Genomic DNA, 18,939 nt, shown 5'->3' with positions numbered 1-18,939 from the left:
ACATTAGATACCACTCATATGCGTGGAAATTATCCCAACAACATGGCTACAAAATGCTCAAAACAATCCATAAACTCAAGAGCTACAACATAACACTTTATGACCTTCCTCCATAATTATTTTCACTTTTAAAACTTGTTAAACCTTCAAATCAAGTCAACTTAACATAAGATATATGATGAAGAACACGCCTTATACTTGAAGAACTTCAGCCACACTAACTTTCTTCAAGACCAAACTCACCACAACATCAAGTAGAAATAAGAACAATCACTTTTCATGAACTAGTTTAGTGTAATCTTGTTGAATTCTTGATTTAAGGGGTTATAAGTGTTTAAGAGAAGTAAATGGATATGTCTAAAACTCCCAAGAAGTGCAAATGATGAAAAAGTGGAATGATAGGGTATTTATACTCCTTGAGAGTCGGTTCCACTGACTTTCCAAGTGGGACCCGCGGGGAGCCATTTGGCAGCTTGGAGGCTTATCTTGAAATGCCCATAACTTCCTACTCCGATGTCGTTTTGACAAACGGTTTGTTGCGTTAGAAACTAGACTTCCTGAACTTCAATTTAAGCTTTGGTTTCATTTCAAAACTTCTGGTGTACTACGAGATATACCCCTCTAAAGTTGACCCAAAATTTCTATCCAAAATTCTGCCAACTTTTTTTAAATTTTCGACAAACTTATTTTCTTCGATTTGCTTGATCCCGGAACCTTTAGACACTTGCTTAACACTTGTTAAGAGTATTCCTTAACCTTATAAGGGTTCCATGACCTCTCCTAGCTTACGTTAGTTTACTTACAATGCAAACGATGCGAAAATTTTTTGAGGTGTAACATCTTATTACAAATCTGAGGCCTCTACGAAATCTTAATAGTTCAATTGGTTAACTATCTCAAGTTTTACTTTGTTGGTGGTTGTTTTAAGTGAAGTGAAAAGATCATGGACTAAAATATCTTTAACCAGGGTGGTAGAGTAGGTAAAAAATCTTCAGCAAGTGGAATCAATATCGATGAATTGTGGAATGCAAGTCATGACAAACCAAAATATGACTTTATACTATATTTAACCTAGTTGCCATATTTGATTATTCACAAATCATGTCGGGTTTTCATGTTTCAAAGCTACAAACGAAAAATAAGAAAGAAAAAAACATTTTGTGACATATTGCAAGTAATAATAGACCGACATGACTTCATGCTATATTCAATTTAGCTATCATGTTGAATTACTTACAAATCATTCTATGTAGTCATGATATAGGCATATATATTGCAAGGGAAAACATATCATTTACCTAACCCCTAAAACAAAATAGACTTATTTTTGCAAAAAATATGCAAAAACGGAAACAAAAAGTAAAGGAAAAATTACAGTCAAATAACATTCGGACATCTAATTTACAAATTAAATATGTAAACAATGTATAGTTAGTGTATATTTTATACTAATTATACATGATAATATACACTATACATATAATATACATACCTATACACAACATATACAACTGAAGTGCATAGGTAGTGTATACTTCGGCCAAATTGATAAACTAGTTGGCCGAAGGGTACATTTACGTACATAAGTTTCGCACTATTAAATAACAATCTTGGGGAGGATTCTCAAGCAATTTCCTTGGAAGTTTTTGCACGGATTTCCCTTCAAACTTACTAGTCTTTAATTTTTACGCCCCCCTCCCCTGCATCTGTGGTCTTTGATTTTGCCCCATCTTTGATTTAATTAAAATATTCAAACTTGTTTCGCTCGGCATAAGTACTATACATTTATCTTCGGAAACTGAACTTTTGCTACTCTCAACATAAGTTCTGTAGGAATTAAGTTATGCGGCATAAGTTGGGTAGTATTTTCAGAATTTGTTGTAGTGTTCAAAAACCGGAGTGATGCTTTTTTGGGCATATGTTCTTTATCCTTTTTGAGTTGAATATCATGCCTATTTATTGTGGTGTTTAATGTGTTTTTGCTTATTTTTATGTTGAGTTTTGTCGTATCCGACATAACTTATGGGATATTATTATATGAAAATATAAACTTATGCCGCGCAAAAAATGTTGAAGGACATAAATTAAAGACCACAAATATACGCGAAAGATCCATTTCCTTGTTCATGCCAGAGTTATGGGCCTCAGTAGTATAATGGCCATGCCATTTCATCTGCTTTGTGGCCCATTTAAATGGATCAACACAACTAGGCCACATTCTATCGGGCTACTCGTTATAACATTTGTCATTTGTGTAATTTTCATAGTATTGGGGGTTGTCTTCGCAAGAGTCCGGAACCAAAATGATCCCAAAAAAAACACAGTGAACCAAAATATCCCAAGAAAAAAAAAATTAGTACCAAAGTATCTTTAACGCAGTGTTTTACTGCGTTATTTAACTTAACGGTAACGGCTCAGTTAAGTCCAATAACGCAGTATTTTACTGCATTATTCTGGGTGTTTTTTTTTTTTTAAATTCTCACACTTTTTTCGTACTTTGACCGTAGATTAATCATGCTTCGAGATTCTGGAACTTCAATATTTTATATAGAACCCGATTTTTTTGTGAGGTTAATAATGAAGGCTCAATATATCAAGGCTACGTAAAACTTCGGGTCATCATTTTAGTGGTTGAAAAGTGCTCGAAGTAAGCTTTTGTTTGAAAACTTTTTATCATTAGCTTAAAGTTTTTTATTTTTAGGGTTTAGATTTATGTGTTATATTTTAATGCGTAATTTTATTTCGAATATGTTGCGATCTTTTTAAAATAAGATTTATTATTAAAACATGTACCATGCACCCAACCAAAGCATGGTTGAAAAGTGCTCGATTATTAGTGATGTTTGATGTGGCATGAACCTAAGTAGTTATATAAATTAATAAGATAAAATTATCAAATAATGAGTATAGGGAGAAAAAGTAGTTGTAAATTGGTGAAACTTTAAACGGTCATAACTTTGCGCAAACTGCCGCAAGGTGGTTTGGCCAGCCCAATTTTTAAAAAATCTTTTTTTTCCCATTCAATTTGAATTTTGCCCCAAATTGGTGCACAATTTTCTTTCATCTTTAGTAAAATCTAGTGATAAAAAATATATCTGAAGATGGTAATCCCGTGGTAATGATGTTTTGAATGTGAATTTCAAGGTTCAAATTCAATTTATGAAAACAAGTTAGATGGCATTAGTGACTTTATAAATAATAAAAAATGTCTATATTGTTACTTTCACAAACTTGGCTCGGTGGTTTAGCCATCTCTTTTTTACTTCTCTTTTATCCCAACCATTAGGGATCAAACCTAGGCGGGTGCATGGTATATCCCAACCACATTACTATATTATATAAGAGCAAATGTGAGGACTTTTGTAGTCCTCACAATAATTTCCCAATTTTTTAAAAACTTTTTAATTAATTACTTTTATGTCCTAATTTTATTTATTTAAGTCAATTTTTTTGTTTTTGTTTTTAAAGTCTACTTTTCAAAAGCTATCGAACACAGGGACTTTTGTTCCTCACAATAATTTTCAAATTTTTTAAAACTTTTTAATTAATTACTTTTAGGTCCTAATCTTATTTATTTAAGTCAATTTTTTTTGTTTTTGTTTTTAAAGTCTACTTTTCAAAAGCTATCGAACCTCCTCCTCATTTTTCACGTTCTTTGATTTTACGATTGGTGCTGTGATATCGCATTTATTAATCCATCAATTCTCAAATTTAGCGCTTCTCTTTTTTTCCATATCCATGTTTGAACCCCTAATCCTTTGATTAAGAGAGGAAAATCCCTGTGACTTAAATTATGTATTTGTCTTAAAGTTCATTAACTATGTATAGATTATTTATTTAGAACTAAATAACGTTGAAAATTAGGATACATAAGTTATAATGTCAAATTCTGGTTCCAAATTTGATTTGAATTAAATAATTTCATCAAAATGGAAGTTAAAATATTAAAGGAGTTGAAAATTTTGTTTTCATATAACTACTATTGTGGGACTACTATATTGTTGTACACTTGTACTAACACAAATTATATTCTTTAGTTAAAAATATCTATTTTATATCTTGAGTTTGGGCGAGAACATCACATAACTAGTTAGATATATATGCCCCAAAGCCTTGGTTGGGTGCATGGTGCATGTTTATTTTTTAAGTATATTTTTTGTGTATCAATTTCTTAACGATAAATCTTATTTTAAAAAGATCGCTTCGAAATAAAGTTACGCATTAAAAAATAACACATTTAAATCTAAATCCTAAAAATAAAAAGCTTTAAGCTAATGATAACAAGTTTTCAAACAAAAACTTACTTCGAGCACTTTTCAACCACTAAAACGTCGAATCGAAGTTTTGCGTAACCTTGATATATTGAGCCTTCATTATTAATTGCACAAAAAAAATCAAGTTCTATATAAAATATTGAAGTTCCGGAATCTCGAAGCATGATTAATCTATGGCCAAAGTACGGAAAAAGTGTGAGAATTAAAAAAGAAAGAAAAAAAAAAGACACCCACTATAACGCAGTAAAATACCGCATTATTGGACTTAACTGAGCCGTTACGCATTAACTCCAATAACGCAGTATTTCTCGCGTTAAAACACTTTGGTACTAGTTTTCTTTCTGGGGGTCATTTTTGTCCTGGACTCATCTCCGCCACCATGAAATTGCACGGTTTTCCCGTCAAATGGGTTGGCCTTTAATTTTTGTCCTTAACAATCAGATTTATGTTTTTTTTGCGCGGATTGTCCTTCATTTGGGGTGGTCTTTAATTTTTGTCCTTCAAATTGGTGGTCTTTAGGTTTTGCCCTTCACCTAATACCTCCGAGATTGTGGGTTCAAATCCCAACTCAGTAAAAAATAAAAAAAATAAAAAAAAAAAAAGCAAAGCGAATTTGCAAAACTAGACATGCAAGGCAGAATTTGGGCCTCGGGGACAAAAGCTAACGACACCAATTTGACGGCCAAAATTAAAGACCACCTCACTAGAAGGACAATCCTGGAAATTGCCCCTGAATTTATGTCTAGTGGGCGTAAAGTTTTTAAGGGCGAGAGACATAACTTGTGAAATGTTATGATGTCAAAGTAAAACTTATACCCAGCAAAAAAGTTGTTTGCTATGAGGGGCCAAATATTAAATAACAACGCAAAATAGGGACGTAAGTGCCAATGATCCCTCCGCAACTCTTAGTGGTCATTTGGTACGCGGACAAAGTTATGCTGGGAATATAGTCCTGGGATTAAATAACCTCTGGATTATTTAGTACTTGTTCTTTGTTTGGTTCATTGGATTAAAGGTGGGATATACCATGTATAATCCAAAGCATGTGCTTGGTATTAGTTATACAACCTAGGAAGTGGGATAATATTATCCAAGATTGCGGTATACTTTTATACCGGGACTAATTAATAACTCAAATCAAACATGGTACAAATTTACCCAAAAATTTAATACCGATATATTCTGCCTTATACCGTCTACCAAACGACCCCTTAGCTATTAAACTTTGACACGTGCAATAGGATGTTAACTTCTCTTGATTAAGGTATCAAGGAATGTGTGGTATATACAACTGAGAAAATCAAGGAAGGAGTCGTACGGTTCGTGATTTTACAACTAAAAATCAAGAAAAATTTCCTTGAGTTCGTTGTTTTACTGCTGAAAACTCAAGTATTTTGTCGCTTGAGTTGGAACTTCAGCGTATTATGCTCGAGTTTCACTTGTCAAAGTGAGAACTCAAGGAAAGTGTAATTGAGTTTGTTATTTCACGGGTAAGATCTCAAGGATTTTGTCCTTGCAGTTTGTAGTTGTATAGCCGAGAACTCAAGGATCTTGTCCTTGAGTGTGATGGAGTCTTGCTTGTCAAAATTTGGAGCCCCGTATTGTATGCTAGAGCTTTTCCCTGTTTTAGCTGGGGATATTAATACTTAAAAGTAGTTATTTCTAAATTGCATTTCAAATGGTGGTAAAATATCACTAAAGGTCTCAAAACGGTCCACTCCACCTAATTATTTTACCAAATTTACCCTTTACTTTGTATATCTTTCCCATGGTAAACTATCTTTAAACCCAATCTTGAAGGCTCAATTAATAGTAAGTTGTTGTCTATGATCTGTCCCAATTTATATGACATATATTTTTTAAGCTTTATATTTTATATTTATTAAGATAATTTATGATTATATAAATATTTATAACTTCTTCTAAATGTACAAATTTAAAAAAAGAAATGTTTTTTTTTGTGAAATTTCATGCCTAGATAAATTGAGACGGAGGAGTAACAAAATTAAAAGCCATTGTTTACTTGTATTAACCGTATTTTAGGCCCCCGAAAGAGCCAAAATGGATACATCACATCTTTGCTTACATATATACAGCCCCTTTAGTTTTCTGTTACAGCTGAAAACTGCAATTTAATTTCCATGTTCTTCAGGACCATGCTGTGCTCAGTGTTCTGTCCTGTAGCACTCCAAACGAAAAAAAAGCTGTAGCATATCTATTGGAGTACCAAAATAATCAACTCAATCAATGTAAAACAAACACTGATTAGTACTAACATTTCAGTTGTGGCCCAGAATGAAATGATACGAACTACTCCACTAATAATTCATGACGAATGCAGGCAGCACTGGTGTGGCAATAATTCTGGTCACACATTGAAAGCTAAAAAGAGACACTGTTTCAGAGATTGCCGGCAGGGCTAACAGCAGAAAACTTTCAGTTGATAAAGAGAGAAGTGCTGGTCGATCATCATATTCAAGAAAGTGTATTACTACTATATGTATGACGAAGACTAACAGAGAAAAAGTGATGCTACTGCTTAGTATATATATTGACTGATCATCATCAAAGTGAAAAGTTAAAGATACTAGTAGTAATAACTAGTACCAAAAGGAGGAAAAGCCAACAAACATAAAACATAGAATTAACTCATTTTCACTCCATCTCTATGAAAGATGGACCAAAAAGAAAACAACTGAAAGAGAAAGAATTTCCTCAACCATAGCCCACCATCACAATCATCATGACACATCATGGGCTAGCTCTTCCCATTTTTTCTTCTTTTTTTTTTTTTCTTGAAATTTAAACCTTCATCCTATTTTTAATTTTTTGTTTTTGTTTTGTTTATTCATCTAGTGAAGTCATGAACAAGGCTAGGCCTATCAGCAACATTGAGACGCCAAGGAAGGAAGGGAATGCCGGTGGCATCAGAGTCACGGTGGTCATCATCCTCTATGAATCTGAACTCATTTCCATAAGCAGCTGAAGAGTAACAAGGCATTTTTTGGGGCTGATGATGAACCCATGAAGTAGTAGTAGTGTTTATCACGTGTTGATGCGTCTCCATTCCTCCACCGTTAGCGGTGGCTGCTGCTGCACTCGCTCTTCTCTCTTCCTTCTTGAAACGAATTCCACACGCATTGCAAAGTGACTGCATATATACAATCCATTATAACCATTAGTTTCAACGCTAATAATTGAGGATTTAAATTATAGACACTGAGTCAAAGCTAATGTATTAAAAGTTATCTATGGTTAAATTCAATCTGAGATCTAGTGCCCAAAATTTAAGCTCATACTCTATACGGACGGAAAAAGGCACATACATCGGGTATATTGAGTTTACCTAATAGTACACTAATGCGAAAATTATCAACATCACTGTTAGACTATTTGAAATTAAATTTATTTATCTCACTTTTTCACGAACATCTATTTTTATGAGATTAAATTTTATACAGTGTCATTTTAAATAATGGCCATTCAAAAATATTTACAAGTTATCCTCCTGATGGTATAGATAAAATTATTTACACTATGGATAGTAAAACTTTATTTTTAGACCTGATAATATAAAAATTCTTATGTTTAGGATATACCTTAGGGCCTCTTGGACCATTTCTCCATAGTGGTGTAGAAGTGGTGTCACAGTTAGCACAGCGGCGAGCAACAAGGGGGTCAGAAGAGTTTGTATTGCCATTGTTACCCCCGCGAGTTGACTTGTGAGCGGAAGGAGTAGTGTGTTGTTTGGGGTGCAGAATATCCCAGAAGTTGGACATGCAGTTAGACGAGGAGCGACGTTCGTTAGAGTAATGACCTCTTTTCTCATTGTCATTGGTAAGGCGAGTGGAAGGAGTCCCTAAGGAAAGAGTACAATCCACAGATGAAGAAGAAGATGGAGCAAAAGAGTACATGTTTTCCGAATATTCATGATCAAATGTAGTGTTATGGGAGAAGAGCATTGAGAATGCAGATGTAGTAGTAGTATTAGTGCCACTTTGGCTGTGAAACAGACCACATGAACATGGACCCACCATACTCCCATGACAACTGCTACTACAACGATGCATCATTTTTTCTTCTACTTCCTCGAAGTAAAGGTAGCAAATTAACGAGGAGTTTATAGAACACAAGTGTATAGGGAGTGGGGGAAAGCGATGGGGGGTAAGAGGGAATTGTAAATTGAAAGGGAAATGTAAGTAATAATAGAAGGTTTGAATTGAAGAGGAACTTAATTAGGGAGAGAGAGCCAACTAGCTTTGGGGTTTGTAGTATTGTCTGTTAGCTAGCTCTTTTTATAAGCTAAGAAAATGGCGAAATACTAGTCAGCAGGTGCAGGGGAGTCCACGTTGATCGTCAAACTTCTGGTACAACGTTTTTTTGGATTCTTTGTTTGCAGATTAAATGCAGAGAGGTAGGGACCAGATTCATGTGTTATTTAGAGTGCTACCTAAAAACAGAAATTAACAGAGAGAAGAGCAAAACAATAGGGGAGCTATTGATGCAAGTATGGGTTTGACAAGCAAAGTGCCAAGTGGTCTCTATATATAGCAATACCTGAGTTATACTGCTAGTTTCTGTGTTAGTAGTAGAGAACTTTTTGTAATTTGAATATTTTTATACTCCCTATGTATAATGGTAGAGTATATACTTGTAGTAAGAGTACGTAGGAGAGAAAGGAAATGGTCATAACTCATAAGGGTAGTCAAAAGAGAACCCACGTGACAAGAGGGAACAGTCTTCCATGGATCTGCCATCTCCGATCACGAGGCGACCAGTCTCAACTCTTAACTCAACAACCAATGTATTAACTTGCTGTCCGTATCCTCTCCCCCACCTTTCTGCACTGTCGCTGCCACCCCAAGGATACTGGAAATTAATTTTAATGAACCCCATTTTAATCTTGAGTTCAACTTATATGCATAATCAGTAGAATCAGAATTTTTTACATCTTCAGGTCACCATCACTTGACGTAGCGTTTTTTTTCTTATCAAAATGACCATCTAATATTTTGAAAAACTTTGTAGATATTCTTTTAGTCCCTATTTACAATCCTTGTCCTCTTTCCTTAGATAATTACTCCCTCCGTCCCATAATAAGTATCACCTTAATCAAAAAAATTTATCTCATAATAAATACATTTTAGGAAATCGAAGAAAATTGACTAGTTTTTTCAATTCTACTTTTAAAACTAAAAAGTAATCTAAATGATGATTGGAAAAGCCTACAAAAATTGGTATTGTTGGATTCCCAATGTCAAAAGTTTACTTCTTGTAACTCTAATCAAAGAAAAGTAATTTATTTTTATTATATAGGGGTAATTTGGTAAACTTTACATTGCATTATTGGTTTCTTAATACGCGTATTTTTTTATTAAGGTGACACTTATTATGAGACAGAGGGAGTAGGTGAATAGCTATTTGATTTGCTTTGGAATCATTTACTAAGTACCAAGTAGACATACACATTTTGATTATCTCGATTAAGTAACGCAAAGATCACTCTTTCTGTCATCAATTAATATGAGTAGTCTCACCATAAGAAATAATTAAAGCTCTAATAACTCTTATTCATATGAATACTATAATCATGCAGTGAGGGTTAACTGGCTAGGTCCACAGCTAGCTTTGTTGATTTACCTTTGCATAGATAATATTAAATCTGGTATTAGAGTATATTGTTTACCACTCCAAATCTTGAATCTGAAATTTTTGGAAGTTGCATATAGACGTGTATCAAATGCAAGTCAGCAGACTTGAGTTAAGGTTGCGGCAGTTGGTAGTCGTGTTTATAATGATCAAGCAAACGTAACAAAGACCACACCTTATTAGTTGCAATAGGCAGTCAAATCCATCGCATAGACCATCAAGTTAAGAGTAATGAATTGAAAGTGATTGATACTGGAGAGTAAGTTGCTAAATACAGATATACACCACTCCTTTCTTCATCTAGGGTGCAGAATACAACAACAAGCAGTTTCAGGCATTGTCCAACATCACTAGGAAAATTGGCCGTACCCTGTATTCACGTGAACTGATTGAGAGTCTATCCATGTTTTAGGTAATCTTGGTCTTCTTGTCATCATGATTATTAGTATCTGTCAACCTCCCTTCACTTATTCTTCTCAATTCAAGTTCCAACATTGATTTAATTTAACAAAAATCATAATTTTCTAGATTTGCTTCTAAAATGAAGAATAATGTGTAGATAACACAAAAAGGAAACTAAATTAAACAAAAAGCATAGTAGAGTAGGAGGAGGGATAGATTTGGTGGACAGTAGACAAAAAAGACAGAAAGAGAAAAAAGGGGTGGGGAAGGAATAGGAATCATGAAAATGAGATACTCTGCAATCATCAAAGCAACAAATGTTCCTTCAGGACATAGAGAGCAATCTTTGACTCAAAAATGCAAACTTAGTATAGCTAAAAAGTACCCTCAGAATTTAATAATTATTCTGAAAACAAAAAGGAAAATGGAACTAGATTTGGTGTGTTAAATTAGGAAGAAAAGACGAGAGGGGGCCACCACGAGGAACATAAACTCATCATGAAAAAAGATGGGGTCCAAAATCGAAACAGAACAAAACTCCTCTGGAATATCGATGAGATTTTGATTAAAAGATTCAAAGTCCAAAGAGCAAAGAGAGAGGGAGAGAATCAGATCATCTTGAGATTGGTGTCACCCTTAGTTCGACAAACGGGAAGACCAGAGACCAGACCAGACCCTCCGCTTTCCAAAAGATGCTCTATCAATCCACCCACACCCCCACCAATTTTTTTCGATTTACACAATTTTCATTACTCTAATCTCTGCACTGCAAACGTTCTATCGCATTACAAAATACACTATCCTCCCCCCCCCCCCCCCCCCGCCCCCACCCCACCCCCAACACATTCTTTGGTTATTAATTACATTCATTTACCTAGTGGAAATATGCATTATTTAGGTTTCTGTAAGTTGAACTTATCTTTCGTTTATGCATCTTCACACCTGAAAAATACGTTGTACTATATAGATTTAATAATTCGCAATTGTTTAACTGATTTCAACAATTCTCACTCGTATTTAAAGTACTTTATGATAATGACAAGGCTAGTTAAAGTTGTACGCCCGTCTCTGGCACGTCCAGTTAGTTTCTTCACCCTTAATTCATCTGTGTTTGGTATGACGAGAAAATTAGACTGCAAATGACCATTTTCCGCTTAAAATCACCTACCATGAGTTAAGTTTTATGGACTAAGAATATTTGCAGAGTCAGGTCATGTAAAAGAAAATTGCAATTGCAAGTAACTTTATTCAATAAGTATTGATTGGTAACCTAAGATAAATGTAAGTAACTTAGTTTACCATGTTAAATTATATTTATAGTGTAAAATCCATTACACCATCAGAAAAATTTAAGTTTTATGCATTAATTAGCATAATTTAATCCGTAAAACTTAGTAGATTATTTGAGTAATCTTTTAATTGTCTTGATCGTGATAGGGACTTAGTAGCTCAGTTGGTTGGCTATCTGAACTTTCACCTTGTTGGTGAGAGTTCTAATCCCACATTGTAATCCCCTCTCCCGTTTCCCCTACCCCTATGTAATAAAAAAAAATTAAAAAAAAAAAAAAAAAAAAAACTTGATCGTGTAAATATTTTTTAGTATATCATTAATATACAAAACGTAAACTAATAAATTAATTTGAAATTAAAAGTGGAAACGTGGTGAGCTAGTTATACGAGTAGTGATGATCAGTAATGACAGATGCCAGGCTCTAGAAGAGGGGAATGGCAATAAAGAAGCAGTGATCTCAAATGCCAATAAATATTCTGGCAATAAATGCGACCTCTGGTTTATACTCTTTTTAATGAAACTCTAGGATTTGCCTAATCATGGAAACCAAACCCCCACGAATGCCCACTACCATTTAATTTTCACATCCTTTAAGGGTGACAAATACACTCACGCTTCCCTCATTATATACGATGATGATAATGATGATGTTTACGTGGCTTGTTGGATTTTGTGGGCCCTGGCCTAACTCTGGGAACAATTTTCCAAATATATTGTCTGTGATTATAATCATATCTCATCTGCTTTGCTGCTTAATACACTAACCCAAAAAAGTGTTAATCATTACCCATTAATTCACGTGCCACGCGGCCCTTTACATGCACTTATCCAACTGTCCATGCATGCATGCAAATGCAAATTAGCTAAGCAAGCGGACATAATATCATTGCTATTCTAACGTAGTAAAAGAAATTAACACTATCAAATCACTTATGAAATGATTTTCGATATTTTTTTGTGATAATTTTAATAGATCAAATAAAATCATAATTAGTTTAATATCACAAGTTAAAAATTACATAAATAGTATAAGAAATTATAATCTAAGTGTATTTAACTCAATATGTATCGCTGCACTTCACTATTACTATACTTATTTGTGATATTAATAAATTCCAACTTAATATAGATATGTCTTTTTAAATTTCTCAATAATTATAGTGATATAAGTTTTAGTTGTAATGTGGTATCGAGCAGGCTTCCGCAGCTGCACACATCTCGACTAATTCTACGCGATACATGTTACCTTCCACAACACAAATGCTGAATAACTTTATCCACTAAGGTTGGACAAATTGAAAAAAAAAACCAATATAAATGTGTCTTCACTGGAATTTGAATCTAAGATCTCATGATTTTCAATTACCTTATTGACCGCGTTTGCCAAATCTAAAGAGATACTACAAGCCCTCCGTCCCAAATTCCATCGCCGCAGTCATCTGGTTCATCGGTAATACTAAAAAGTTTCATGTTTACGTTGTTGTTCTTGATGATTTGATTATTTTGAACCACGAGGATCCAGTCATGCTTTCCATTCCAATCATCGTATTGGACTTACACAACAGGCTAGATCAGACCCTTTGATGCGATATAACAAATGAATTCTCATTGTCCATATTTGTATTTGGCATAGTTTAAATCCAAAATTCAAATGAATTAAACACTTTTTAGGTAAAAAGATACTGTATTGAACTTATAAAAAGAGTAAAAATAAAGAAGTCATTCCTCAAAAGTCACAAGATACAACTGGAATGAATCTCACTTCGTCAGTCTCTATGCAGTCTCTTCTTTAAGCTTTCAGTGGGTATAATTAGAGTAAGCTTGGTATTGGTCTATCTATAGATCATAGATGGAGTAAAGCAAAAGAAAATGATGGAACACATTAAAAAAGGAGATAGAGCAACCATTGATCTATAAGCCGTTGTATGAAAAAAGTTTTAAGTTTATACTTTATAGTCAAAAAACAACGTGAAATTGTGAATCTCCCTCTAAAAGAATGAAAACTGAAACCTCTTATTGTCTCCTCTAAGGGGGGTCTAGCCTTGTAGCCAAAGGAAACTTCAACTTCTCTCTCACTTTTTCAAAGAGGCTTGTCTGTTTGTGGAAATTTACATTAATTCAAGGCTACTGGCGCTCTTTGCTTTTTCATTTTATAATCATGATCAGATGTACTATGATCCTCTTCAATAAAAAGGTGAAAAGGATAGATTCACTAGTACTGTTATAGTGTGATTACACTGTTTTCCAAATCTTCTTATTTCATGAGTTTCTCATGTTTAGTACTGATACTTCTGAAATTAATTATATGTACTAGAATTAAATTTATCCTGCATGTCTTGTAATTTTAGTGCAAAATGATACAGTATTTTGTTTTCTTGATCAACTATATATGATCATAAATATACTGTATCTTCTCTCGCACGTACTTGACAGTTGACAATGTGTTTCTTTCCGGACACATGTCTATAGTATTCTCACCCTATGCCACAATATAAAACTTTTACATGCAAGTTTTGGAAATAATGATAAACCAATTACTAATTGGATTGAACTAAATTTTGATTAATTTGCGAAACAAATTATAAGATGGGATTGGATAAAAAATTCAAAATCTATTCTGACGACAAGTTTCCAAATGAGCTATATATGTTTAACTCATTAACTTCTTCTTTTTTCTTTCAATTATTACCAAAAAAAAAAAAAGCAAAAAAAGCAATTGACAAGTGTAGTTTTGGATTAAATTATATCAACGTGATCTTTGAAAGAATGTGTTTCCCCTATGTAAAGATTCATTTACCCATTAAAACATGCTATATGTTTTGCATACAAGTTTTCTGCCCTTCATGTGGATTTACATATTTTTTAGTACGTTTTATCATAAAAAACACAATTACACCCATACACTAAATCTACTTGATTACCTTAACAAAAAATAAACAAAGTGAATCGATTCATCAATTTCTATTGAAATAGGATCCAACAATACCAGTTGGCAGTAATAAGCACAAAAGAGTATAAAGTAAGAAATTAAATAACTTGATGGACACACCGTCATAGGATAAGATAATTAAATTTTAAGAAATTAAATAACTTGTACGGCAGAGGGCTAATATAGTAAGTGACCATCAATTCCTATGGCCAGTCAAGTTAGTTTATGTGATTTTACTAGCTTTGAGAAAATGTACCCGACAATCGGCATTAGGTAAATATTGTTTATATAGAAAAATGGTTACAATCACCATAAAAATCCTTTGGAAAGCATAAGCATCTGCCTGTGTATTCTTGTGGTCTGTTCTTGTTATTTGTGTAGGATTTGTTTGTTTTTGATCTGTGAACCCTCTCTGTTTCATCAATTTACAAACTCGATCATCTACGACCGCCATGCATATTCCTGCTCCTTTTCCCCAGAATTTAATTAAAGATTTAAGCTTTGTCCAACTTATAACTTAAATACATTTAATAGAGTATGTAATTTTTTTTTTTTAAAAAAATTGTACCTTTCTCTAAAACTCTGTATCTGTTGAGTCGTGTTTATATAAACCATGATTTTGTTTTAACTGTTGCACTTATACAAAGTGAATTGAAACTTCACAAATAAGCCCCTCGTGAAGCAGAGCAGTAACCTGCTACCTTATCATTCGAGGATCTAAGAATCATATATATATAGATAGATAGATCATGGCAGTGTTGCAAAAGATCCAGATTATGTTATAGATAATTAAGATGTTGTGTTAATTGTTATTCACGTTTTGGTAAGGCTATTACAGATGACATAATTTGTTTTAGTATTGTGTTTGCCTATCGTATATGTCTCTTACAAAGTAGCTAAACATTAATTAATTTTGAGGTGATGATCAATTTTTTATTAGCAGTGTCAAAAGTGGCTATTTGCTCCATTTTTCCGCCGGGGGAGGGGTGTACGGCTTGGTGGAGAGGCTCAAGAGTCATGACCATTTGTTGGAATTTTTTTTGCGTGGATTTCCGTTCAAATGGTCTTTAATTTTCGTCCCTCAAATTGCTAGTCTTTAATGTTTGTCTTGACTTAAAAAAAAGTTCTTGAAAATATCACAGAGCATTTGGGCGAATCTAAATTTCATTGAAAAAAAAAAAAAAAAAAAAATCGCAAGGCAAGATTTAGTTATGCCTTAAGATAAATTATGCCCTATAAGGCATAACTTTTGTCTTGTGATTTTTTTTTTTTTTTACTGAGCTAGGGTTCGAACCCAAAATCTCGAAATATTTTCAGCCACTCTTTTGGCCGAAGGCCAAAAATTAAATATTTCCAGTTTGCTGGGCAAAATTAAAGACCACCCTAAAATAGGGACAATCGTGCGAATTGCCCTGTTGGAATTGGCCCATGTTGTATTAGTTACTAAATGAGCAAGATGGCCCGGCCATAATATTATTAGGAAGATTTTTTTGGATAAAATAATTATTGCACTCATGTTATATGTGTTTTTATATAGATCTTTATTACTTACATATAATATTAAAATGGGTTAATGTATGTGTTTTTACATCAGTTTATTACTTAAGTTTAGTATATTACCCTTTTTAAAAAATACTTTTCAAAATTAGAACTTTAGTATATTACACTTTTAAAAAAAATATTTTTTAAAATAAGTTTGATCTTAAAAGCTTGGCGAAACAGACTATGAATTGGTTTGCGGCTGGTTGATTTACTATATCCATAGTATATGTGATGAAACTGAATTAGGATGGAAAGCCTATTGAATTGGAGTTCTTTTCAGATAATAGTGCTCGTATATTGATATTCGTTGAATTCAGATAGGGATTCTGCCCTCTTTTTAGCTTTTTATTTATGGCAATAATATAAATTTTCGTTGAAACGTGTAAATCCTTAATGGAACAATTTGTGATATTTAATATAATTGCAATTTATATCTACAATTAACTCGTATATATAAGGTAGTTATAAAAAAATTCCATTTCTATCTGGAGAAAAATCTGTAACTAACCATGATGATTCAGGCCCAACAACGGCCCAATACTCTTGAAAATGCCCAGCTGTTATTTTTATTGTTTGACTCAAGACCATTAACATTAAAAATTACTCTTTTGATATTAACTAAATATGCGTTTTCTTTTTTAAGGGAAAACACTAAAGAAATAATTATCTTCCAGAAGTCTATTTAAATTCACTACTCTTAATCTATAAAGAACTAGTCAATAATTACAATTTGGGCTTAACGACAGCAACAACATCATACGCCATGGAATCACACCAGTGGGTTTGGAAGAGTAAGATGTACACAAAATTTATTCCTATCTTTGTGTAGCACAGAGGTTGTTTTTAGCTCAAAATAAATATTTTCAAAAAATGCAACAGTAAAATTGCAGGATACGAGACATAATTATAATTTGGACTTAAACAACTAATATCTGAATGTCTCTTATTAGGCATTTTGACAATATTTGGTTAAAATTAAAAAAAAAATGAGTTGGATTTGAAAATAATTTTACAAGTAGAGTTGCGTTTGTACATGAATTCACTCGGGAAAAAAGGTTGAACATTTGTAAGTAAAATTAATATTTCAATATTTTTACCAATATTTCAAACTACGGAATTTAATGTAAAAATCGCATGTGATAAGCTATAACAGAAGAAGATAATGCCATAATGGAACTCAAAAGATAAGAGAGATTTTAGGAAAAGATATAGGAGCTGATTTACTTCTTTGTTATGATTTATGCATATATTCATTTTCTTATTCCTTTTTTTTTTCTTCTCTCTCTTACAGTTTCTCCTTTAGCTGTTATTGTGAAAAACCTTAAACTGAGAAGGTATAGGAATTTTAAGAAAGACAAATGTGTTTGAATATATTCAACTATCATTTCACATCATTATGGTCAATTATATATTCACTTTGTATAATTATTTAATCATAATAAATTGTATTGATTTGGTTTAAACACCCGAAGTGGATAAGTATTTATTTGAAAATAATAAGGAAATATGTTACTAATAAATGAAAAAAACAAATATAAAAATCTTCTATCAGAGAGGTGCCAAATCAAACACTCCCTAGACGGTTAAAGCTCTAAGAAGGCTAAAAGTTTAACTGCATCCAATATCTATATCAAAATATATATACCTTGACATACGTTTTAATACCCATTTTTATTGCTAAATTGCACTCCTAGTTATTAATATATACACTTAATTTAATTATGGTAAAGTAAACCCGTTAACCAAGGTTCGAAGAGCCGGGACCGGTATTAACAGTTGAACCGGTAACCGGTTCGAACCGGCCCACGCCTTAGGTAACCGGCCGGACAAACCGATAAGAATGTTAACTGAGCCAGTTTCCGATTTTTAAAAATCGGTACCGGCCACCGGTTCTGGTTAAATAACCGAAACCGGACAAGTCCGGTTCAAAAGTGTCCAAAACCTCTTTTTGTTTTTGTTATATATATATATATATATATATATATATATATATATTATAGTATTTATTAGTATATTGTAGGTATATTTACATATGTTATATAAGTTTATAAGTAAAGTTTATATATTTACTGACTAACAGTAATACAGCATATACGTATATATATATATATATATATATATATATATATAAGTTATATGTATCCTATATTGACTTATAACTTATATATATATGTTTAAGTATATATATACTATATATACTTATATATTATACCTTAAGTTATTTATAGCTTAATTTTTTTCTAAGTTTATAAATTAAATATTTTATAAATTAAGTATATTTATATTATTAGTATATTTTAGTTATTTTCAAGTATATAACTTTCTAGTTTTAATTTAAGTAGATGTATATTATAAGTATATTCTTAGTATATTTTAGGTATATTCTTAACTTAATATCGGTAAAAATATGAACACAAGTAAATAGAAGAAAGGTTCTCAATGAGCCATGTATTTTATTCATTCTTGGATAACATTTATTTGCAAGTTGTAGTTTTTTTTAACTTGCAAATAATACATGAGTTGCAAAGAAATAGTAGAATAATAAAATCACCAATTCTCAATAAGACTTTATAATATTTAATTGAGAGAAATTTAAAGTGACTAATTGTTGCAAAGTAACTATAATTGAGAGATTGAGAGAAAGAGAAGAGTGAATTAGTGTGGATTAAAATGGAAATAGAGAGTGGTTTATATAGGGGTGGGTGATGGGTTAAAGTGTTAGAAAAAAAAAGTTTGGGGGTTGGGGGGGGGGGGGGAAAATGTGGGTTTGGGACCGTTTGGCAATCGCCATTTTGCGAAATGGACCGTTGGCCAACGGTTCCAACTAAAAGCCCAACGGCTACATTTAAAAA

At 32.7% G+C, this 18,939-nt stretch overlaps 1 protein-coding gene across 2 annotated transcripts; it reads right to left on the bottom strand.

The window, feature by feature from the left end:
* Positions 1-6,792: 6,792 nt before the first annotated feature.
* LOC132048253 (GATA transcription factor 19-like) lies at positions 6,793-8,837 on the bottom strand. Of its 2 annotated transcripts, XM_059439159.1 has the most exons (3): positions 8,637-8,837; positions 7,874-8,576; positions 6,793-7,425 (listed from the first exon to the last, which is right to left on the bottom strand). In XM_059439159.1, the coding sequence occupies exons 2-3, from the start codon at positions 8,345-8,347 to the stop codon at positions 7,123-7,125; spliced, it is 777 nt and encodes a 258-aa protein (XP_059295142.1). In that variant the 5' UTR covers positions 8,348-8,576; positions 8,637-8,837; the 3' UTR covers positions 6,793-7,122. The 2 variants fall into 2 exon arrangements, with proteins under 2 accessions (XP_059295142.1, XP_059295141.1); XM_059439158.1 differs by having other exon boundaries at positions 7,874-8,837.
* Between the last annotated feature and the right edge of the window lie 10,102 nt (positions 8,838-18,939).

Source organism: Lycium ferocissimum, chromosome 2 (genome assembly GCF_029784015.1).
Source record: "Lycium ferocissimum isolate CSIRO_LF1 chromosome 2, AGI_CSIRO_Lferr_CH_V1, whole genome shotgun sequence".
NCBI lineage: Eukaryota > Viridiplantae > Streptophyta > Magnoliopsida > Solanales > Solanaceae > Lycium > Lycium ferocissimum.
The sequence above is the reverse complement of the archived record's forward strand: the minus strand, read 5'-3'. Positions and strand labels throughout refer to the sequence as shown.

Bases quoted from the DNA above. Each gene is read 5' to 3' on its own strand.
- LOC132048253 (XM_059439158.1), bottom strand. From the start codon at position 8,347: ATGATGCATCGTTGTAGTAGCAGTTGTCATGGGAGTATGGTGGGTCCA. The intron at 7,426-7,873 runs GTATATCCTAAA...GTATATATGCAG, and splicing joins ATGGTCCAAGAGGCCCTAAG to TCACTTTGCAATGCGTGTGG.